This window comes from Tachypleus tridentatus, chromosome 13, assembly GCF_004210375.1.
Source record: "Tachypleus tridentatus isolate NWPU-2018 chromosome 13, ASM421037v1, whole genome shotgun sequence".
Classification (NCBI taxonomy): domain Eukaryota; kingdom Metazoa; phylum Arthropoda; class Merostomata; order Xiphosura; family Limulidae; genus Tachypleus; species Tachypleus tridentatus.
The window spans coordinates 160,688,261-160,714,346 of record NC_134837.1 but is presented as its reverse complement, the minus strand read 5'-3'; the positions used below and the strand labels follow the sequence as shown (position 1 = coordinate 160,714,346).

The following is a 26,086-nucleotide window of genomic DNA, read 5'->3' as shown; positions in this document are numbered from 1 at the left end:
ATTCAGAGAAACATCCGCAGAGATAATGATAGATTCGATGCCTTAATAACAAAGGTAGAAGTAAAGAAATATCTTATATTCAAATAATTAATCCATATTCTATAATTCTCATGAATAATTCAAATTAAACTATTTAATTCATTTAATAAAATAGGAAAAGACCAGAAGTCGGATATCATGTCTTGAGTATTCCAATGAAGATAAAGATGCTATAATACTGTATTTTTACCTCATACATTGTGGATAAATATATATATACATTACTTTACTAATTATATAATGCTATTGTTTTCTTTTTCTGTGTTTCTATACTGGTGGTGGTTAATAATAGTATAATGTGAGCGAAATCATCTTGAACTGATTAAATAAATTCTACCTCATAAACTAGTAGTAAAATATGATCTCAAATTGGAATTTAAAGAAACGTTATCGACCTTCAAGATGTTCGATTGTTGGGTTATTTTGTCGGATAAAGCGTATTTTTTATTCGCATTACCTACTGATCGAGCACTGCATGGCCACGTGATTAGGGCGTTCGACTCGTAACCTGATGGTCGCGGGTTCAAACCCTCTTCATACTAAACATGCTCGCCCCTTCAGCTGTGGGACATTATAATGTTAGGGTCAATCCCACTATTTGTTGGTAAAACGTAGCCCAAGAGTTGGCGGTGGGTGGTGATGACTAGTTGCCTTCCCTCTAGTCTTACATTGCTAAATTAGGAACGGATAGCACAGATAGCCCTCGTGTAGTTTTGCGCGAAATTCAAAAAACAAACAAACAAAACTTTAACTCGAAATTTACACTTTGACGTATAAAATGTTTGTAGTCAAGTTATGTCTTTCTGTAGAAATAATAACTTGTTTTATATCACTCGTTCTCTTTAATTCTCATCATCGATTTCACATAAAAATTAATTTCGTGGAATATTTTCAAGTGATATTCATACTGCTCGTTATTCTTTCGCCTTTGGAATTAAGAGTTTTTCTATGGGGATTCCACCCCATTCTTTATGAAGGTACTCTTAAATCATTCTACTAGGCTAAGTGATCATTTTCGTTTAAATTGAAAGACTGATTGCTTAAAACTTTGTTGAAATAAATAGTCAAAGATTGAATTTACAAAATCATTTAAACAGCGTATCAAATAAGATTTTAAAAAAATGAAAAATTCATAAATTACGAAGTTCAGAAAAATTCAAATAGAATATTTATGAAAACATACTGATTTTGATATTCAATAATTTTACAACACGGAACATTGTAAAACCAAAGTCCCGAATTAAACATATTTATTGGCTTTGTTTTGCTAATTTTTAGTAGAAACAAACATTTAAAATATTTTTAGAATAAAATATATATTTCAAGGTTTTACGCTATTTTTAGGGCTGAATTAAATGTATCATTTGTTTGAAGCTATCTTAAATTTGTAGAAGGCATAAGAACTTTTCCAACATTCAATGAGCAAAAATGCTGGAAAAATGTGATACACCATGCATACGAAACATATATATTTTCTTCGAAAAAACAACAACATTGGCTCCCCCTACCTATTGACGTCAACATCCGTTGTCACAAGAATACTTCGAGCACGTTCCACGTGCTCCTGTTCGACAGCAACAAAGAGAGCTACAGAAAATTAACGAGAAGGATTAGGACTAGCAAGAAAAGATGATCCACTTGGTTTGTTTTGATGAGTTTCATGTTTCAGAATCTTGAGAATCATCTCAGCTGGCACACAAACAACCCGAACGCCTTTATACATATGTCACAAACACATGTATTAGAATTGTATTTGTTTAATGAACAAAGCAGTAAAATAGACATATTTTTACATCAATAGGTTAAGAATAAAAGTTTTAAAAGAGGTTATGAAAAAACTGTACTAATTAAAATATATTCATGTTAACAATATACTTCAGTTGATCAGCCAGTTACTGTGAGCTGATAAAAAATTTAAAAATAATACTCAGTTTGTAAGGATAAGTTCTAAAGCAATATAAAGTTTAAAAAACTGATTAAGATGATGAATGAAGGCTAAAGATACAGGAAAAACTAACACGGATAAAACTCATGGAAAGGACTTAACCGAAACTAAATCGCGTGAGGAAACTATGATTGTTTATAACTTGAGTAAAATAATGTTGTTGTTTATTGATATTCAGCTTACAATAATAATAAAAAAACCGTATAAAGTATGTTCACGTTACTTTATTTAAATGAATAAAGTGAACGTTAAAATTCCTTATTTTTTTTCAAGCTTTCGTGAAAGTAGAAACAGATAAACTTGTTTCAAACGAATATTTATATTTATACTTGTGTTTTATTTCATCAGAAAAGCAAATACCTTGAAGATCAATATTGAATTTAAGCTTTTCTAATCGCTTTTTCTCTCCTTTTGCTAGAGCCAGACCTTCCAAAAACACGTCCACACTGCCTTGTCGGATTCCTGTATTAGAGTGATAAAATTTATGTTATACCTGTTTGTATGTTTTGTATCGTTTAACTGAAATTAATATCAAAGTTATATATCTGACTGAAGAGGAATATGTCGGCTCTCGACATGACATATACCAAGTATTGTATATTTTTGATCTAATATATATATATATATATATAGACCTACGGCCCGGCATGGCCAGGTGGTTAAAGCACTCGACTCGTAATTCGAGGGGCGCGGGTTCGAATCCTTCTCACACCAGTCATACTCACCCTTTCAGATGTGGGGTCGTTATGAAGTTCGGTTAATCCCACTATTCGTTGGTAAAATTATGAACGGCTAGTGCAGATAACCCTCGTGTAGCTTTGCGCGAAATTAAATAAACTCCTATCTTCGACGTCTCTTCATTATGAGGAGCTCTAACAGTGACAACCCGCATGCTGTACAAATACCCAAGACATCTTCTAAAGTCCCCCGCTGGGACTGCGTTAAGTTTTCGAAATTACAACGCTAAAACCAGAGGTTCGAGTCCCCTCGGTGGACACAGCAGATAACTCAATGTGGCTTTGTTATAAGAGAAACACACGCATTCGAAATATATCCTGTGTAATAAATGCTTTATTATTACTTTGCTAAGTTGCATGATCTCATTACGCCATATATAACGTCTGCTTTGTCATTTGTATGGTTAATTGCGTTATATCAACATTCTTGTTGGTGACAAAACATAAATATATTTTCTTAACGTGATATTTGATATAAATACTTTATTGACGAATGTATATAATTTTAAAATAAATGCTTGTTTATTATAATCAATGATGAAAGATAGGGTTTCTAAAGCAGTTGATATCGCAACAAAAGAAATATTGACACATATCGGTTATTAACTTATTTTATAACATAAAATTTAACTTATAAAATGTGTATAAGCTATTGATTAAAACATTTTCAATTGTTTAATTAGAAACATAGAGCATTTAAAGAACAGATGTTCGAAATTAAACACAAAGCTACACTTTGGGCTAGATGTGGTCTGTCCCCCAAAGGTATCAAAATCCGGTTTTAGCGTTTTAATTCCTCAGACTTTCCGCTGTGTGAACGAACATTTAAAATTTGCAATACTGTATTTCTGTTAGAAGGCAGGGCCCGGCATGGCCATCGTGTTGAGGCGTGCGACTCGTAACCTGAGGGTCGCAGGTTCGCATCCCCGTCGCGCCAAACATGCTCGCCCTTTCAGCCGTGGGGGCGTTATAATGTTGCGGTCAATCCCACTATTCGTTGGTAAAAGAGTAGCCCAAGAGTTGGCGGTGGGTGGTGATAACTAGCTACCTTCTCTCTAGTCTTACACTGCTAAATTAGGGACGGCTAGCACAGATAGCCCATTGCGTATCTTTGTGGTTAATTCTAAACAAACAAAGCAGATATATATAAAATGATTTAACCTACTTCATTCTCTTATTCTTATACTAATCGTATCTGACGTTGAGTCATACGATTAAAAATGCTAACCACTGGTACTTTCACATCTTGGATCATTTATGTATTTGAACAAACAGCATACGTTTGTCGTTTATACATGTACCCTTACATAATATTATGGTATCACGAATATAATGATCTTTGTGTTCGAAAACAATGTTTAAAATATCTGTATTTGTAGAGACGGACAACTTGAAAATGCAAATGAGAGTTATTCGTAGGCTATCCAATTGAACACAGCAATGCAGTTCGAGCTTATTTGCATTAGTAATAGTATATTGTGCATCGTGAAAGCAACATGACATGAGCTTGTATCGATTTACTGTGAAGATAAATGTTTAACTACAAGAGTGTTTGAAAAATTTAGATACCTTATCAAGTCATTCATCTAATGTTTATACGATTTAAAGCGCTGGTGAAAATCATTTAGACTGGAGATTATATAAGTAATTATTTAATTTTCTGGCTAATTTGAAGGTTTTTTAAATATTAATTTATAAGTTCAGAATCCGACCAAGTGGGATTTAGTGCATAGTGTGCACGAACCTTGTATCCGAATGTTCTTGGTTTCGTGTCCCATTAGCGTGAAAACTACTCTACAGTTTTGGGTTATGCGTGTATCAAAAGAGCGCCATTCAATTTCTATTATAATAGCCTGAGAAATGACGGCTTATGCTGTTGACTAGTCGCCTTCCTTGCCTCAATTCAAAACAGTTGTTGCTGTACAGAAATAATTCTTTACGTAATTTTACGCGAGACTTCTGAAACAGACAAATCAATACGTAGGTAAACGAAGGCATAAACTGACTCCAAACACATTAACGTTAGGTTGAGTCATGAATTACCTGTATAAGCCAATATGTTTTGAAATATTTTTAAACGTTTCATTAAAACTTAATTTTAATATTTGCTTTATATCAGTTTCAGTCCATCAAATTACAGCACCAATTAAGAGGTAAACAATGATGGATAAATGAGAAATTTTAACATTTATTGGTAACATACCATTTGAAACAGTAGTTACAGAGAGGTATTTACCAATATGTGAAAAAAATATTCCTATACACTATTTTGCCTTGTTTTCCATATTAAAAACATGATTATCAACCGTTTTAGAGGTATGACGTTAGAAATTTATTTTGTACAAATAATTAAAGTATTCTCAACTGAGAAAATTGTAAACAGATTCATAATTTTTTAACAATTTACTCCTCCGCGTGCCCGGCATGGCTTGGTGGGATAAAACGTGGACTCGTAATCTGAGGGTGATGGGTTCGAATCGCAGTCAGCGCGCCCTTTTAGGCATGTTATAATGTGACGGTCAATCACATTGACACACTATTAGTTAGTAAAAGATTAATCTAAGAGTTCGCGGTGAGTGGTAATTACTATCTACCTTCTCTCTAGTCTTACACTGCTACTTTGGAGATGACTATCGCAGATAGCCTCGTGTAGCTTTACGCGAAATTCAATAAAATAAGAAAACAAAACTCCTCAGATGTTTCAAAGAAAAACGCAATGTAATTAATTAGACAACTATAGTACTTGTTATTAAATAATGCTGTTCCAAGTATCATTTTTTTCCTAAAAATGAGTGAAGGATTTGTTAATAAAATCACAATTAAATTAATGTAAATGACTTTTGTGATTCAAACAGTGAAAAACCAGTTGAAAAAACTTAAGGTATTATCAACAGGTTTTATCAAGGTTGTTGAACTGCATTGCAACCTTAATAAACACCAAAATAAGCAACTTACATTTAAAATAAACTAATCTCAACGAGAATTTCTGACGAATTGCATTCCCCAAATTACTTAAAAGTCAACCGATTTTGTTAAGTTGAACTGTCAACTGATTGATTTTAATTCCATTAGTTCTTTATTTTTTCTAAGCTATTATATTATAATCTGTCAGTTATATAAAATAAGTGACTTATCTAATACACTTCGTGTTGCTATAACATTTTAATTATAGTTTGTAAATTTACATCACCTGTCGTTAACAATTTAAGTCTTTAAGCAGTGATACAATATGTTATTCAACTCTTCTTAAAACAATTTCGGAGCATATATGGTTGCAAATATATTTATATAATAGTTGGAGTGCCACTCTCTTGGAACTTATCTTAGGACACGAAAAGTTGCTTCTCTTATAAATAATAAAAAAAAAATCTATAAAACTGCAAAACAAAATATGAAACCGCAATTTTAGCATTGACCCAGCAAGCTTCCATGCCAAATTTGATGAAGATATGTCAAAAGGGAGCGAAACAATAGCTATAAACGTAAAATTCGAAATTTGTATGTATTTTTCCAAGAACCCAGTAAATCTTCATACCAAATCTGGTGAAAATCCATTTTGAGAGAATGAAGTAGTGGTACAAAAAAGCGCAAAATAGACTCATAAAAACCGCGAAACTAAAAATGTATATGCAATCCCTCATGAATCTACTAAAGCATTTTGGTGAAGATCAATCCACACCTTGCGAAGTAGTTACCTGGACATTCAACAGAACAGTACTATTACATTTATACAGATAGATATGTGGTTCGATTTAAATTTCGGTGTTTTAAAAATCAGAAAATATGAAACACGCTGGTTTTAAAACGTTTGCTTTTACCGAATCAGATCTGAAGCGTGAAGCATACGTTGCATAATAAATTATTTTTATCTTGTTTATGTGCAAAAATTACGAATTTAATGCACAATTTAGCAGATTCCACTGGAAAAGAGGATTATATAAAAGATATTTTATCTGGTATCTGAAACAAACTTGAAACGTTGCTGTATGTAAACAATCTAATGTTTTAGATTTAGCATAAATTTTAAAATGTACATGCGAATAATGGCTGTTTTAAAAATGTATGAATTATTTCGCTTACAAAAGTGTTTTAAAAAGGTCAAGAAAATAACATTAATAAGGTAGAGAACTTGATACACAGACTTTTAACATGGAATACGATTTCAATCTTCTGAAACAGGGGCACGAAGTTGAGAAATATATCTTAACGAATTATGAACGATCAAACTTAAAACAAAATGAAGAACTATGACAGAACCTATGCATGCGCGCATATAACTTAGGAAATAATGAAATACTGAAGACTGCGTGATAAACAGTGAGTGAAAGAATGAATTGTACGTGTTTATAATAAAGAGAAGAAATGTTATACATTTAAACGTTGAAAACCTCTACAGGTAAATTATATCATTTTGCAAATGTTTGGAAGATATGATTTCTTACACTGAATTCAACTTCGGATATCATCTGAAAGCAGTGCATGTTGATAATTTCAGTCTCAGCACGTATATTTTATATATTTAGAAATGCAATGGTAATTATATTAGCACTTGTTTGTAAGATACAGTCTTATAACTTGATTGCAGCAGGTTGCTACAGCTTGGTTTTCATATTTCGCTAGTGAAAAGTTTTACTGTCTTAATATATTGTCTTTTATCACAGTTTTAATGTCCTCACAAAACGATATTGTTTCAAAACTGTCTTTTAAAAGTTTATTTTCAAATAGCTATTTTAGTAATATTAATATGACAGCACGTTTTTTATTTTTTCTGAACTCTGTGCAAACTACAACGAAAACTAATACGTTTTTGTTATATTGTTGCATTCCAAAATTCTTTTATTTTACTCTTCTTATAAGAAAGGCCCGGCACGGCCAGGTTGCTAGGGCGTCTGAGTCGTACCTGAAGGTCGCAGTTTCAAATCCCCTTCACACCAGACATGCTCGCCCTTTCAGACATGGGGGCGTTATAAGTGGCAGTTAATCCTAGTATTTGTTGGTATAAAAGAAGTCCACGAGTGGTGGTGGTTGGTGATGACTTATTTCTTGTGTTATACTGCTAAATTAGGGAACGGCTAGTGCAAATAGCCTTCGTGTAGCTCTGCGCAAAATTAAAAAACACACAAACCTAAAAGAAAAAGAGAGAGTTTGTTTGTTTGTTTCCGAATTTCGCGCAAAGCTACTCGAGAGCTATCTGCGCTAGTCGTCCCTAATTTAGCAGTGTAAGACTAGAGGGAAGGAAGCTAGTCATCACCACCCACCGCTAACTCTTGGGATACTCTTTTGCCAATGAATAGTAGGATTGACCGTCACATATAACAAATTATAGTCTCGAACGGTTTCGCGTGCTACTTTTCTAGAAATTCATAGATTGTTATTTTAAGGTTTCGTGTGGTGGGAGTAAACTTCATGTAACCACAGTTGAATGTTAAAAATTCAATGTTTAAATTAACACACAAACATTATTTAAAGTTCTTAAACTGATTGTTTTTATTTCTCTTTAAGTTCGTGAATATTGTAAGAATAAAACGCCTTTCAGTATACTGAGAAAGAATATTGCACTGAGGGAAAATCCAACTAGTTTCATGGTTGCTTGGTCCTAAAACTTTATTCCCAGCTTCGCTTATTAAAATAAAGATGTGGGCGAGTACAGATCTAGAGACCTACCAGAAACACTATAGCACTACCTTATTTAACCACAGAAGTTGGTGTTTCTTAAGTATACAAAAAAGGAATCATCCCAGAAAATATACTTTCATATAAAACAAAGAAACAAGAAACTAAATAATACCAACAATGGACGTTTTGCTTGTAAAAACAGTAAATGAACAAATTATACACAAACATACGTTCAAATTTTTAACAGGTAAGATAATGTTGATATCCAGTTTTCTTTGAAGTATTCAGAAATAATGAATTGTTTTTGTTTTCACAATTTATAAAGATATCTAGATTATTATTAAACATCCACTCATGTAATAATCACGGGCTCCAACTGTAAAAAAGTGTTCTACGAACAATGAAAATAATTTCTTATTAGATACCAAAGAGAATGAAAATCTTGCAGATTTGATAAAAATGTTAATTATTTTTTATACAACTGACAGCTAGTTTGTTCACAACTGTACAGGTGTCAATCAAATGTCTCAATTATCTTAAGTTATTCCTATAGCTATCCCATTGGCTCGTGGCTGAATGCAAAACACTCTCGTGAGTAAACTGTGGTCCTGCTAATTTGTGACTGGGAGTGCGAACAAAGTTTCAAATATGACATGTCTGGAATCCTGAGATGCCAGAAACATAAAATTGGATACCATCTGAACTCCTTCTTCGAGACTTCATTATGCCTGTGTAACTTTCCGAACGTGTTTGGGCCTCCATTAGTAAGGAGATTGCGCGAAGTAGCTAAGAGCATATCCAGGGTAAACCCTAGTCCGCTTACAAAATCTGATTCTGTTGGCTCCAAAATAACAAACGAACAAATTTGTACTCAGCGTGAATTAACATACAGTGTAACGTTCAACCTGTTTATAAAACTATCAAAATCATTTTTGGCTTCAGTATCATGGACGATGTACATGTTATAAATAAACTCGTCCGTCGCTTTTTTGTCTGATTCTAATGAAAACGCATAATGGTCTTCTAAATTTTAATAATACGAAAAAATTGGGTTACATAAGAGTTTAAATAAGTATGGAGGTTGTAGGTCGAAAATTGTATGTGTATATGATCGTTAAACTTCGAAATAGTGTAGGTTTAAACATTAGCAACTCTTCACGTCAGTTTAAAGCTTACGTGTATTTATCAAAATAAAACATATAAACCTAGAGACTACAAAAAACTTTGTCTTGTTAAAGTTGTCAGCCACACAAGAAATATTTCTCCACGAATATAAAACAGTTTATCTCAGTTTAACTATGAATTTTGTCAAGCTAATTTCATTTGCTGTTCACAGTTTAGATTTCGTATTTCTCAAAAATACCGTACCCTAAATACCTTCGACAAATAGTTTTGTTCTGAAGCTTAATTTAAGCTTTATGTCTAGGAGGAAAGTAAACTGTTGTTGATATGATAAAGTTTCAAGACTACATATTTTTTGACTTGATAAAGATATTAAGCCAGACTGTTGTTAACTAGGTGAAGTTGTAGAACGAGGTAGTTGTTGGTTAAAGTGAGAATTTAGAATTAAGTCGTTGTTGACAGTGTAAGTGACATGATGTACTTGATGAAGGCTTTCTCAAAACGTTGGTCATAAGTTAATATCTCCAATTCCTCTTGATTTAGTTTTACAAAAGTATGCATTTTGTTTGAAATATCTATAGGAATATAATGAATGAAAATAGGATAACAGAATAATAGCGAGTTAACTAATGAACCGCGATGATAGTAGAAAAATAAATTAAACAACAGCCACGTGAAATCAATTTTGAATTAACTTTTAACATCGTAAACATTAGAGAGATTTTTACTTTGAGAGAACTATTTATGTAACTGAATAACTCAAAACCTAAACATAGCTGAAGTTTGAGTATATTTTTATATACTCTAAAGATTTAGAACAAAGCGATTGAATGCAAATTATACAATAAACGACTAAAAGCTAAAGTTGAAATACCAGCTTTTGTGCTAAACCATTAATTAATATAAATTTCAACAGAGGATTTATCATAAGAGCACAGATTCTATCTTCCTTTCTTTAATTCAAAGGTACAGTAAGAGAGTGAATAGACGCATGATTTAGCTATGACATAACCGCAATAACCATAAGCCTGCTGTATACAATTCGTTACCAAGGAATCAATAGTTTAACAAGGAATTGTGCACTAAACAATACGTTTATAAACTAACAATATACTAGTGCTCACTATATCTGTTGATGTATTTTTTCTATATGAAAAATCCATTCTTGTAACAGTGATTAGCGTATAAGAGATCGCTCTTTTTAAAGCTTTACTTGCGATATTTCAAGCATAACCTGAATAACACCTTATGTATCATTAAAAATGATTTTATTTATCACTAACTAGACGATAACCCGTGGCGCCAGTGCATTAGATCCACGCGTGACGTATTGATGACCTCATATCTGCACCCTGAGAATGGAGAAAAATAAGGTTATCCTTGACGGAAAACGGAGGTAATAAGGAAAAATCGTGACCTTATTGCAAATCTACATGACACAGGATAAAAAGTTTATGAAGTTTTGAGTTGCACATTGCGTAATAAAAACGTTTTTCCACTATCATATAAGCAAGAGTTTGATCATAGTATGATATTAATTTAATAGATGTACACAAGAGTGTCAATAAAAGTTTATTTGTCTATAATACGCTTGTAGCTGAAAGAAAATCCTTTTGAAATAATGATAATATCTAAAACTAAAGATTCTGTGGAATGTTTCTCTTTAGTGTATTTGAACGTCATACCTTAAAATTTGGATTATTGGGTAGAATGATACTGGGAAGGGTAAATTGCGTAAAAATATTATTTTAAAACCAAAACCATAAAACATATGGTTGAAGTTTCAATTGTTGTATAATGATTATGATTTTAAGAGTGATCTCTAAATTTAACAACGGATACTCTTTTCAATATACGGAGTAGACCCTGACTTGGAGGTTAGTGTGTTAGGCTATTGATAGGAAATTTGGAGCTCCAAGCATTGTGTCACTAACACGTTTGGTACTTTTAGCTGTAAGCATGTTTTAAATAACCGTTAATGCCGTTATTCGATCCAAAGTGCCAGATAAGGTTCATGAGCTGTTAGCTGGCTGTGTCCATCTCATTATTATTAACAATTAGGGACGGGTGTATCAGAAACCAAAGTGACCTGTGACTTAGCCATTTAGGTTTAAACTCCCAATATCAAACTTATAATCACGTCTATAGCTGATATTATATAAATGAGTGTAGCATACGTATTCAACTAATATTTATAAAAGAATTACCATATAAAATTTCAAATAATCGTTGCATTTATTAGAAATAATTACAAGTATAAAAAAATAAGTATTGCTCCTTTATGATAATAATAGATAATGCTGCAGGCGTGTTTATTTATTTGCGAACATTTGTTCGCAAGTGTGTTAGGCTATTGATAGGAAATTTGGGGCTTCAGGCATTGTGTCACTAACACGTTTGGTACTTTTAGCTGTAAGCATGTTTTAAATAACCGTTAATGCCGTTATTCGATCCAAAGTGCCAGATAAGGTTCATGAGCTGTTAGCTGGCTGTGTCCATCTCGTTATTATTAACAATTAGGGACGGGTGTATCAGAAACCAAAGTGACCTGTGACTTAGCCATTTAGGTTTAAACTCCCAATATCAAACTTATAATCACGTCTATAGCTGATATTACATAAATGAGTGTGGCATACGTATTCAACTAATATTTATAAAAGAATTACCATATAAAATTTCAAATAATCGTTGCATTTATTAGAAATAATTACAAGTATAAAATAATAAGTATTGCTCCTTTATGATAATAATACATAATGCTGCAGGCGCGTTTATTTATTTGCGAACATTTGTCATGTGCTTGAAATTATCAGTAGGATATATTGTCAGTATTCTTCTTTTAGTATAATAATTCAGTATTATATTAATAGTAACATTCTACATTTCTTTAGAAGTATCTTACGTAAATAAGTTTCAAGATTCTAATATAACGCATAAATTACAATGCAAGATATAGCTTATAGTAATTAGCTTGAAAAACACACTTTATCAGACTATTGCAAATTACCCACCTGTAATTCCTTTTGCAAGTCTGTTAGGAATGCTGGGAGATGAGGGTATATTTCCTTTTTTGTGGTTTTCTAGTTTTGATGGAACGCTGGGAGACATGGGTATGACGTTATTGTTTGGGACAGCAAGGGTGCTACTGGTTAGATTTGTGCAGGTGGGAGCTGATGTGGAAATTACAGAAGTAGCTACTGAAGTGTCAGGAACATCATTGACTTGAATGTCACAACATACTCCAATTACACTATCAATGCTGTTGGCTCTTCGCAACGTGCTTGCACCTCTATTCCAAGAGAAACACGTCCTGAAATCAAATATCATATCATGTATTGATGAAATATATTTGAATGGACGGGAACTGTCTGTTGTAGAAACACAAGTATAAAGGATGACCTGAAGTCGAAAAACAGAAGACTTTCGAAACGTCGTTCTCTACACTCGCGTTTCTGCATCAGCCAGTTGCCGTCCATTAAGCCCAATTTCATCGTAAACACTCTGCCTAAACAATCTATCAACAAATATGATATATTGGTCGTTCATACAGACATAATAATAATAGTAATACAGAGGCTGAAGACGTTATATTAAAATGATTTTCAGGCCTCATGACGTCGTTACGGTTTGTGTTTCAATATATGGTCATGTTATCTTTGTGAAACAGTTTATCTTTGCAATAGCCAGTCAGAGAAGTTTCTATTACAAAGAGGTTCGTTGCAAGGTATCAATTACAAAGCAGACCGCTGCTGTCTGCCATCTAGTATTCGACAACAGTTTCACAGTGTCTGTTTCAATAGACTCTTTCCACAAAAATCCATAAGTACAGCATCCGGCGACTTGGCCAATATGCCTTCTTATGTAATAGCGTGAATACCCATTTCATTTACGACATGCAAAAGTTGAACCGATATGTCATAGGAGCATGTTGCTTATACATGTGTCGTGTCCCTTTTCAAACAGAAATACTTCTTAATTTTCTTTCGTAATGTTGCCTGGTGCACGTGGATTGACTTTTGTCACTGATATTTGGGTTTACCGACTCTCACCTGTTGCGTGATAATAAGCTTTGGTCACCATGTTTAAGGTACAACTTACTTAGCTATCTTTCTGGATTTTTCTTGTTCCCAGTTGATCCATATTATATACTTTATTTTCAAAGAACTTTTCTATATTGGAAATTTTAAATCTCCAAACTTTAAAATACGAGTGAATAAATAATTTGCACTGGAAAGAGGTGTTACATAAAATTCCGAAATTTATCAAATTTCGGATGACGTTAAACTATCTAACAGACATTTAAAAATGTAATTATAATACATACCATTCCAGTGTCACTTGATATTAGCTGTGTTTCTAACGTTACAAAATAGTTTTAATATAATGTACTCGACCATCTATATTTGGCCCGGCATGGCCAGGTGGTTAAGACGCTGGACTCGTAATTTGAATTTCCGTTACACCAAACATGCCTCTTATCCATGGGGGTATTATAAAGTGACAGTAAATCCCACTATTCGTTGGTAAAAGAGTATCCCAAGAATTGGCATTGGGTGGTTATGACTAGCTGCCTTCCCTCTAGTGTTACACTGCTAAATTAGGGACGGCTAGTGCAGAAAACCCTCGTGTAGTATTGCGCAAAATGTAATATTCATTCAAGTGAATGTTTTACTTAACCATTTTATAAATATTACGCACACTATATAATTAATAATTACTCTATACTTACGATAAATAAGTGATTCATGTCACTAATAAATATCTCTCTACAGCAACAATCATTTAATCGTTGTAGCATGCTTGATCTTGTTGAGATGGTGGAATGTTAATCTACAGTATACGTTCTTTGTGGACTATTAAGGAACATTATGGATTGACTCTGAACGACAGTACGTCTCGTATTCGTATTCTATGGTTGCACTAATGTTTTCAGGCAGCTTTGTTGTACATGCCAAAACCAGCTGGCATCATGTTGTTTCATATCACACGAAAGAAAATGATAGCATCTATCTCTGTCAGGTTTTCTCAATTCAAAGGATCGTTCGTAAAGGATTTCATATCTTGCTTGTAGTTGTCCTGGAAAAGAAGCTTTATTATGTTTACCGGTTTTCTTCCACTTGACATTAAGCAATACACCATAGCTTTTGGAATGTGACCATCAGGCACTCTTCAAAGATGACTTAGTTAAGGAAGACATCCATGTCTGTGAAGTGCAGTCATACTCAGCAAGTTTATCCACTCCACTCTTCTTCATTTGTAACTTTGTGTTTCCATGTTATGAAGGACTATTTACAATCACTTTAACTTTAAAACTTTAATTTTCCTTTATTAAGAAGTGTATGTTGTCTATGTATCCATACTGTACAATACAGTATTAAGTACAGATGCCCGAAAATAGCTGTTTTAGGTTTTGTTGTTAGTTTGGAATTATTTCAGTTTTGTATTGAGATTCAGGTGATTCTTATAATAATGGTCCAATGGCAAGTATTTGACTCATCGTCAAGAGAGAGGTTGTCACTTATTATAGATCCAAGGTAGTGGAACTTGTTTAGTGTCTGGAGGATGGAGTTATCTAGAGTAATGTTTGACACTCGAAGAACATCTTGGAATATCAGCACTATTTTCTTGATATCAATAGTAAAAACCAACATATTGCAGGTATGAGCGAGATGATCATTAAGCCTTTGTAGCTAACTCTCTTCACGAGCGAGAAATGTAGTATCATCAGATAAAGTGTTATGGTTCTCATTTTGGTCTTAACTTTGAGAAAAGACAAGTTGAATGGCACTTCATCTATTTAGATAGAGTACTGTGGAAAACTCTCAGAGCAAATTCAAAAACTAAATTTCAGGCTACTTTGAAAGAATAATTAAATGTAAATCACTGGCGAAACATTAAAATATTATCAGTCTTCATATTTAGTGGACTGAAGTGCCTGAGTTCGACAAATAGTCAATATTTTATGTCTTTCTTTTGCTTTAATAACTTCATAAGGGTCTTCCAGGCATTTTTACAACATACTGAAATACAGAAGAAGTTATTCAGTTAAATGGATCAATGCACTAAAGTACACAATTAGCATGTAATGAAGGCATTAGGGGTTTAATAACAAAGGAAGGAAGGAAGCGTAACATTACTTACCTTCGTTATTTATACAATTTCTGCTTCTTTAACCAGTACCCTTGTCTAGTATTCATTTATAACAACAACAGTACAATATTATAAAAAAGTATAGTATAGTGAACAGAGGAACCGATCTCATATTTATTTATTTATGATTCGTATTTTAAATATAATAAATCACAGTGTAACAGTTCTTACACTTCTGGAGGAGACAGATCATGTGCAATAGGGCTTGTCTTCACAGCTGTTTGCCTTTCCTTTAGTGTTAAAAATCGTGCCAGTTTGGCTAATCCAGTCCGTGGCTGTTCACCTCTGGAAAAATAAAAACATTCGTTAATATACATTTTCTAGTTGTAAAATTATAAAAAAACTTTTACAAAGAAATTTTTAAAATTCTTAATTGCTTCTTCTCAATAAAATCACAAGCTTTTCTTTAAGTACAGTCTAGTTATTATGCACTAAACACTTTAACCTTGTTTCGTAGTGATAAACAGTGGTTATTAGCTCACTACTTTGAACTTAATATTTTAATAAACCGTAAATATTATTAACTCTAATACTGTAACAAGTTACAGTTGTTATTTGTTCACTACTTTAAATGCAGTCTTGCTGTAAACTTTAATTATTGGCTTACTGATCTAAACTCAGTATTAAAATAAACCGTAGTTGTTATTAGCGCTAATGTTGTAGTAAACCTTAGTTGTATTTAGCTCACTGAACTAAATTTAGTTTTGCAGTAAACCTGTTTCTTATATGTTCACCACTTTAGCAAAAAAATATTATTGATTTTTATGTTGTGGCAGAAAATTTTGTTTGTTTGTTTTTTTGAATTTCGCACAAAGCTACTCGAGGGCTATCTGTGCAAGGCGTCCCTAATTTAGCAATGTAAGACAAGAGGGAAGGCAGCTAGTCATCACCACCCACCGCCAACTCTTGGGCTGCTCTTTTACAAACGAATAGTAAGATTGACCGTCACATTATAACGCCCCCACGGCTGAGAGGACGAGCATGTTTGGCGCGACGGGGATGCGAACCTGCGACCCTCAGATTACGAGTCGCACGCCTTAACACGCTTGGCCATGCCGGGCCCAATATGACAGACGGAAAACTAGCAGTAAATGTTTACAAGAACAAAGACAAAAAGTCTCCAGTGCGGTAAAACTGTTGATTTATGAACGGCAAAGCGAATTTTATGTGTAACAAACTATATATTTACTTGAAAGAATTGTCAGTACACTGTGCTAGACTTTGTCATAATGCTTAATGTACCAAGCATTTATGTTCTAGGTTTCTTTACATGTAATATAGAATAATGATACTATCTTTCCTCTGAATATAACAAAAATAAATAGGAAGTTATTATCAATATCTTAGGCTTTATTAATGATCTTCATCCATACTAATGCACTGAAGTACTAACTTCTACCAATACAATGAAAACAGTTGTATTATAATATTTAAATATAAGTTATACTCATGTTCTTTGAAATTTATTTCACGGCTGTTACGTTTGCCTTTTACCACGAAATTGCTGCAACCCTCACAATTAATGTAAAATATATATTCCAAATTTTATCGATAAATTAATTTCTATCAACTTGTTACAGCAAAGTAAAATCCAACTGAGTTGACTTGAAAAATTCATATGCATAATATATTATGATATCTAGTGTCACTGTCGTAACAACGTAAATGAAAATTCTCTCATAATTCTTATTTATGTCCGGACATCATAAATATTTATTATTATGCTGCATAATATTAATAAATATAATCCAGTTGACTCAAAACAACAATTAAGAGCTCCAACGGAAACAAAACCTTGACTTACTCAAGTCAAACAAACCCCAAAATAATAAATTTATAAGATCTTATAGTATAATAATAAAAGATTTACTTTAAATATTATGAAGAGGTTAGTGAAAAATTCACGTGTTATGAACAACCATAAGCATATTTTATACTCTGAGAAGAGACACTTAATGGTTGTGATCCTGTGTTTTATTTGATATAATAAGATGTTCAATACTGGAAGACCAGAAGATCTGATTTCAAATTAAGTTTTTATTAAATTTTAATTATCTATTATCTGTGAAAAACCCATTGATTCTTTTACACGATATAAGGGCAGAATTAAAAGATTATATAAAATAATCTTTAATGTGCAGAATAAGCACATAATTGGCTTCCTTAAAAATTAAAATAATAATTCAGTGATTTTCCCAAATAAGTATATTTTAACGTTTAAATAAGCGCTATTGAGAATAACGGTTATAAAAATGATTGTAACTTTCTATATGTGGGTAATTTAACATATATCTGTACCTAGACTTAACTTATACGTGTTTATACGAATGAAAAATAGACGCGTAAATCACTTACTTTTGTTTATATCCTGAGGACTGAGAAGAAATGGAACTCGCTAAAGACAATGAGATGGGTGAAGTGCTAGACGACTGTGAGTTAGTACTTGGTTCTTCATCAGTAACCATGATGCTACAATCTATAAAAAATATCATAGAAAAATAATTACAAAATCGAAAACATTTAAATCAGATGTCTGCTCGTAATTAAGCACAAAGCTACACAAAGGGCCATTTGTGCAAACCCGGATTCTAGCGTTGGAAGTCCACAGAATACCGCAGTACCATTTGGATGGGGGTCAATTTAATGTTGCAGTATTCTTTCCTGTTTCAGTAAAATGCTGAAGATATTACAAACGAGTAGAAATGAGGATGACAGATTATGAAGATACAATAGGGAAGTATTCGAAAGTACTCCAGTTTTGTGTTTTATTTGAAAACTAGAATTGTGTAGTGTTACGTATTATAATATTATAATTCATCTCGGATGAGTCTCCGATTTATTATGTTACGTATGTTACATATTACAATTTTAAATATCCAGAAATTTAAATTTGAATTTAAAAGTTGACTGAATGTCTACATGTATAAAAATTATTATATTTTCCAACAATATTGACACACACAAATTTCTTTCTTAACACAAATATATTTTAATAAACAAATAGTAATGCAATTGATAATTGCGGTTATTATAAATAATGATTTATATACAAAATATACAGACTCACAAACAATATTCAATCTTCTATCTGTTTTGGAGTTGAATATTTTATTGATGGTTGAGGTTTACGTCAAGCGAATTAATTTTATGTTGATACACAGACACACTTCACTTGACGGGAATGCTAACTAGCTTTATTCTTATTTATTATTTTATTTATAAGCTTACTTTTCACAGAGGAAGATAGATATTTAAGTTCTTGTAGAAATACTAACGTCCGAAGCTATCTCTCTGAAGTTGAACAGTTTGTAATGTTCAAAATTCTGTAAACATTCCTGGTCAAATGTATCCAGTTTTGCGATAAATAAGCGTTTATCACAATTATGGTTTCCGACGCTCATACCATACCGACTGTAGCTGACCAACAATATTCTAAATTTCGCTTGTTACGATGACTCGCTTTTATACGCATTAGGTGAGATTCTCGAAAATACAGCTGGCCCATCAATACGCTCATGTTTTCGGAAAACGTATGCATTGAATTTTGCTCTCGAGAATCTTCTACCAATTTAGAGAACAAGCAAGACTTGCGCAATACACATTTAACAATATGCGTCACATGCATTAAACTGGAACAAACGTAGTTAATAAGATAAATGTATAACAGTAAACCCGTCATTGTAGTATTAGGCAACAAAGGTATCATAAATACCTGGTGATAAAATTAAATATTTTAACTTATGATAACAATGCATTCATATTATAAGAGCCATTAAACCGTTTATTATACAAACATATTGTTCGAAATAGAACTTTGGTGTGAAATTAAGGATTCATGTCGCTGATAAAGTCTCATAAATATATCATAAATGACATATACTAATAAAAATAATGAAAAGGTTGGAGAGGACATAAGGTTTGTTTTGAGTTTTGCACAAAGCTTCTTGATGGTTATCTGTGCTAGCCGTCCCTAATTTAGTAGTGTAAGACTAGAGGGAAGGCAGCTAGTCATCACCACCCACCGCCAACTCTTGGGCTACTCTTTTACCAACGAATAGTGGGATTGACCGTTAAATTATAACGCCTCACGGCTGAAAGGGCGAGCATGTTTGGCGCGACGGGGATGAGAACCCGCGACCCTCAGATTACGAGTCGCACGCTTAACACGCTTGGCCATGCCGGGTCTATCTAATGGGAAAAAGTGTTAAGATAATTATGAAAATCAGACAAAAAATTACAAATGTTTGGCTCCAAATCTGACACATATTTCGTCATTATGAAAAAGTACTCTGTCTTTCAGGATTCAGTGGCATAACGATATGTCTGCGGACTTACAACAATAGAAATCTGGATTCAATACCCGTGGTGAGCAGCGCACCCATAGCTCATCGTGTAACTTTGTGCTTAAATACAAACAAAATGAACCCAGATATAAACTTCAATATGTCTCTTAACAAACAGCCCAAGTATATGCTCGTAAGCTGTGATATAATACTTCTTTGCGATAAATGAAGTTCTTCAAGTAGGTAAAGGCTTGTCGAAATGATAGAATTTTGAAACAGAGCTTTGCTTTTAAACGCTATTTCTAAAGAAACTGCTAACAAGTTAGATACGTACTACTTAAGTTTGCTACATCTCATAGTTTTTAATAAACGTGAATATAAAAATGACTAAAAGTCTTCCACATTATTCTATTCTATAAAAAAACTTTCAAAGGTGTTCTAAGACTAGAAGCTGTAGAACCCAAAGTTTGATAGGAAATAATACCTATATTATTTTTATAATAATTTGAGCTTCAGATATTAAGTTATTCAGCTTATTGTAGAAATAATAATTTACGAATCAGCAAAGAATGGTCTTGCTGGTGTCATATTTTGCATCCAATCATTTTACTATTACCCCCGCTAGTACAGCGGTATGTCTCCGGATTTACAACGCTAAAATCAGCGGTTCGATTCCCCTCGCTAGGCTGAGCAGATAGCCCGATGTGGCTTTGCTATAAGAAACACACACACACATTTCACTGTCACGAAACCTGGAGCTATAACACTAGTATCTCAGAACGGCTGACATGAATATTAACACTTTTACCATTAAAGCAAAGAACAACGTTTCGACCTTCTTAGATCATCTTCAGGTTAATAGGTTATTTGTTGTTTTCCACTTTATTAGTAAAAGTGTTAATACCCATACCAGCCGTCCTGAGATACATTTTTATTTCAAGTGGATTTCTCGTCATCAAGAATTACTGAAACCACTAGTGTTTTCCTAAACAATAAATTCAGAGGATGAAGATAGAAAGGGAAGTACTGGCAATTCGAGATCTTAACATCTGTTTATCCTGTTTATACTATGAAAGTAAGTTGAAAATCTTAAAGAGCTATTAATAAATATATACATATATCATACATATAAAGTGTTTTTTCATCAGCAACATCACTTTATGAAACACGTGTCTATGCATTGAAAATATAATTAATAACGCAGTTTGTTATTATGTTGAAATGAGTTTGATATAATAAGTAATAAAAATGACTCTACTAAACCATCACATGATCAGATAGCTTTTAAAATTATTATTTGTGTTTGTATTTTCTCTAAAGTTTATAGTGATATAAAGTATGTGTTAGATATACGGTTTTCTTTAACTTTTACCTACATTTCAAATAACGTAGATATGTTATATGACAAAGTATTAGTTGTAAGCAACGTTATGAACAAAATAATCAATATCTCAAAACAGAAAGTGAGGATAGTTCAACTAGATGACGTAGAATGTTAAAGAATAAAGCTTTAACGGAATCCTGACAAATAATTAATTAAAAAGTAAGAAATGAAGTATAATATATTTGTTCTCAACTTTATTACGTCAAGAAAACATTTTATAACAACCTTCAAGGATTAAATGAATATTGAAGATGCTAATGGAAAATTAGTTACTGTGAAAGGTATAAGACAAGGATTGCTTGCTACTGGTGCCATGGGATATTCGTTACCTCAGATAAATTAATTGGGGATTATTTGTCGAGTGGAATGGGCGTGTTCCTTTAGACCTATCAGTGAATGTGTGAATTACAAACGAAGCATTTACACCAGACAATCGACCAATTGTTTATTAAAATTTAACAGTGGCTAGTAAAATTATTATTTTATTAAAATATAGAACAAATTTATTAAAATGTATCCACGTTATGCACAGAAGTTTTTTCTATACAGAAAGGAACCAATATATGAATAAAGAGTGGCATTTCTTGAGGAATTATTAACAAATATTGATTAAAAGAATTGCCATACTATATACTATTTCAAAAAATGTTAGCAAAAAGAAATCATAACTTAATCAAGGACTCGTCTTTTCACTCTTCTTCTTTCTCCCAGACTAAAATCGTGCTCAATATTTTCATGAAATTGATTACTTCTTCGACACCAGTCTTCTGGCAAGACTCTTACAACACTAACACGAAACTATATCTAAGCTAGAATTTTTTATTCAATTTCTTCTCGATTTTTCTGAAACACTCGTTTCTTCAATATTATACGCTAACTCGTGTTTTTCCCTCTTGATTTTACTTTGTATGCTGAGAAACAGTGTTTTAAAATTAGTTTATCAATATAAAAGGACTATAAAAGTATTGTGGCGTCCAATGGGAGATATACTAAGCTACAAGGCATGTAAAACATTTACTGTATTGGAATATATATATATCGAAGGCCTTAGTTTTGTATGAGGTCCCTCAGTTGCACAAAGCTAAAAACTTGGTTTTCATAGATGTGATGGACAAAGAGCAAATAGCCACATGTGTAACTTTCTGTTTAATTACAATTAAATAAATTTTATATTAGTAAAGATGTTATTCTGTTTGACTGGTCTTTGTTGTTTTTTATTACATTCACATTCGCTTATTTCATTACATTAAAAGGTGACTCCAGGTGTGTTTATAAGTTCTCAATACCCAACTCATTTTGTATACATCGTTTGTGTTGCTCTGAGAATAAATTTATTACAAAACTTATTGACCAGTTATATTTTATTTTTTTAGATGTAGTTGAACATGTTTTACAATTTTTTTTTGAAAACGGAAGAGCAAAATATCTTTAGAAAACTTTGTGGAATTCATTTGTCGTCGAGTTTAGTTTCTAACTTTGTTCGTTAAGAATTAAGCAAAAAGCTACACAATGGGCTATCTGTGCTCTGCCCATCACAGGTATCGGAACAAGGTTTCTAGCGGTGTGAGTCTGCAGAGGTACCGCTGTGCCACTGAAAGGTTTCATTTCTAAAAACAAACACAGTATGGATTACGATATATTAAAACTGTACAACGAAAGCAGGGTGATGTCATGTGATTGTACAACTAAAGCACTACAGTAAAAAAAATGTTTGTAACCTTATTATGAAGGTAAAACGTCCACCATATCTTTTACTATGTCGTTGTGAATGACATCAACAATAATTCAACTGATACGAGGACTAACTTGTTTGTTGTCGGGCTTATTATGTTTTTCGTTTGTTTTGAATTTGCGCAAAGCTACTCTAGGGCTATCTGCGCTAGCCGTCCCTAATTTAGCAGTGTAAGACTAGAGGGAAGGCAGATAGTGATAATCACCCACCGCCAATTCGTGGGCTACTTTTTTGCCAACGAATACTGGGATTGACCGTGACATTAATAACGCCCCCACGACTGAAAGGGTGAGCATGTTTGGTGTGACGGGGATTCGAACCCACGGATTTCGAGTCAAGTGACTTAACCACCTGACTATGCCGGGCTCATTATGTTTTTAAGAAGTTTTTAACAATTATAGTTTTTTCACATTGGTTAGAGATTCTTTATCATGTGTTACTATTAAATCAGAAGCTATTATGAACTTAAAGATGAACACATTCTTTTAAAATATAGCACTTAGAAAGAGTAAATTATTATTTTAGTGTCTGTTTATATGAACATGCTTTAATATTAAATATATGAAAACTGAGTTATACCATCTAATTAGATCATCTACGTTGTAAATCAACTACCTTATGCAATACTAAAGATAAACTGATAATCATTTTATTTACTTTTTAAGTAGAGTAACCCACCAGATAATTACGATTTGTTTTTATAGCGTTCACTGCTTGTTTTGCTCTATATATTACATGATGTTGCTACATTTTCCGCATGCTTCTGATCTTTAAAACACTCGGTGTAAATAACTGACAAAAAATAGATAAAATTACTCGTTTTCTGCATAAAATTAAAATACATCATAAAGGACGTCTGCAGCTGTTAGTTGAATCTATTGGAATATTAGTTATATTTTTAACATGTTTTACGACTTATAGGATGTTAAAGTTTTTATAATCAACAACTACAATACTATATATTTTTAAATGTTTCAAAACACCGATTGTGTAACGAATTCATTAGTAATCCTGATGTGTAATTAAGCAACGTTGAAAAGGTTTGGGCAAATAGAACTTATTTCTTCGTATGTAATCAATAACCTTTTAAATAAAAACTTTTCTGAGAAAAAAAAGATTACAACAGAATACCTGTTCATACTGATGATATTGTTCCTAAGGACTTAATCCATTAATGAATAATAATTTTAAATCGGTTTTATTACATTTGCAAAACGTATTCCTTATGCTACAATATCAATAACTTATTCTGAAGTAGTTTTAACAATATGGATGTTTTTGCTTCAAAACAATAACAATACATTATCTAGCTTATAGTAAGTACATATACTGAGAAGTGTAGTGAAATATTTATTTAGAACGTTTATATGTTATACCTGGCTTTTCATCAGTTCTTACCAATCACAGTTTCTGAATTTTTGACATAATAAATATATATATATACACGTGTGTGTGTGATAAATATAGGTTTGATCTTATGCTTACTATATATGTGGCGGATTTTTATATTGTTCAAAACAAATGATGTCCCCTATCTCCGACACTGTTTTTGTCATCTAACGTATGCTTTAGGCCAAAACAAATCGTTAAGTGTATGGGTTTTGAAGATAAAGTTTTTTTAGTTTATAAACTTTGTATGAAGTGTCTCTCAGAACTCTCAGAGTGCAGCAGGTTTATTGAGTAAACTTATGTCTCTTTTTTTCAATTACAAAATCTAAAACATTTGCGCAATAATCTAAAACAGATGAATGAGAGAAATATAAAAATGAATTACAAAAATAAGCATGCATTGTATAATAAAACTCACGAAGGTAAGGACAGTCAAATGTGTTAAGACGAGATAAAAGGTTCCGACGTTCACTTGGGGAGGTGGACAGGTAATAAGAGGACATATCTGTCGATTTTGACTTTTCCATAGTAAATTTCTTCCACTTTCTGAAACGCTGACCAACCCCTTGCAGAGGGTTCATGTTTGCCGAGGTGGGATTCCTTACGCTTCTCTCGGATTCCATGAGTCATATGCAGATAGAAACTCTCAAACACTGCTTCTCTCCTTCTCCACAAGCGTTGTTTTTATCCTGAACAAAATCTGTTTACGCCCTCTATCCGTTTTTGTATATTCTCATACAAGCACTCGAATGTAGTACGAGAAACATTCGCGTCGTATCGTGTAAGTGATTCGGGCGTTGTCATGGCAACAAAATACACGAGAAAACAATTCGAGGAAACTACAAGTGTTCATAGCTCTATATATTAAAGGTAAGTAAACTATATAACCACGTTTCAAAATCAAAAACTTGGCGAGTTAAAAAGAGATATTTTCTTCGGAAAACTTGTGGTCTTAATTATATACGTGATGCAGTATTAAAACCAGCCATTTGTTAACATGAGATGAGCTAATGTGTTTACAATTAAGATAATTTATGTCCTTTATTTAGAAATTTCTATTCGATTAATTTCCGAACACAGACACGCTCTGTTTTAATCTAATTTCATGCATGTCAACAGATTAATCTTCGCCTAATTTTAATTTTTAACAGCATGAAATATAAAAAGAAAATAATGTTATGATAACATAATTAGCATTATCATGATTTAGTCTGTACTGAATTTTTTCAAACTTAATACAAAGTTTAACCATTTCACGTGTGTTCTCAAGTACTTTAACTGGTCTCTAAGCTTAGTTAATTGATTGTGTTATAACATTCGACACAAAACACGTGTTAATAATTGAATTAATAGTATATCATCTTATACCATGAAGCACAAAAAATCCTTTGTTTCTTTTCGTTAAACGGTAAAACTTATAAAGTTGGAAACTTCTGTAAAGAGCTTAAAATTTCGAAATTTTCTCGTATGTATTTGCAATAAGCAAGGATCTGTTCTTACAATAAAAAATACAGCAAGACGTGAATAAACGTGTTATTTCAGTCGGTATCATACAAAACGCAGCCACACACAAGGTTTAGTGATGCAATAACATGAAATGCTCCATTTAACAAGAAGCCATCAATAAACATCCATAGAAATTCCATTAAGATTTAAACCATACCATATAAACCACCAAAAACAGGTTTT

At 32.6% G+C, this 26,086-nt stretch overlaps 1 protein-coding gene across 3 annotated transcripts in view; it reads right to left on the bottom strand.

Moving 5' to 3' along the window:
• LOC143238176 (ankyrin repeat and fibronectin type-III domain-containing protein 1-like) overlaps window positions 1-26,086 on the bottom strand; it is a 183,321-nt gene that overhangs the window by 17,335 nt on the left and 139,900 nt on the right. For 2 of the 3 annotated variants that reach the window (XM_076478166.1, XM_076478168.1), the window contains 5 exons: window positions 17,965-18,085; window positions 15,781-15,894; window positions 12,471-12,769; window positions 2,345-2,446; window positions 1,548-1,626 (listed from right to left, as the gene is read on the bottom strand). In XM_076478166.1, coding sequence (XP_076334281.1) covers window positions 1,548-1,626; window positions 2,345-2,446; window positions 12,471-12,769; window positions 15,781-15,894; window positions 17,965-18,085 — 715 coding nt within the window. Of the gene's footprint in view, window positions 1-1,547; window positions 1,627-2,344; window positions 2,447-12,470; window positions 12,770-15,780; window positions 15,895-17,964; window positions 18,086-24,815; window positions 25,056-26,086 lie in introns of those variants that run through there. The other variant, XM_076478167.1, reaches the window with a different exon arrangement.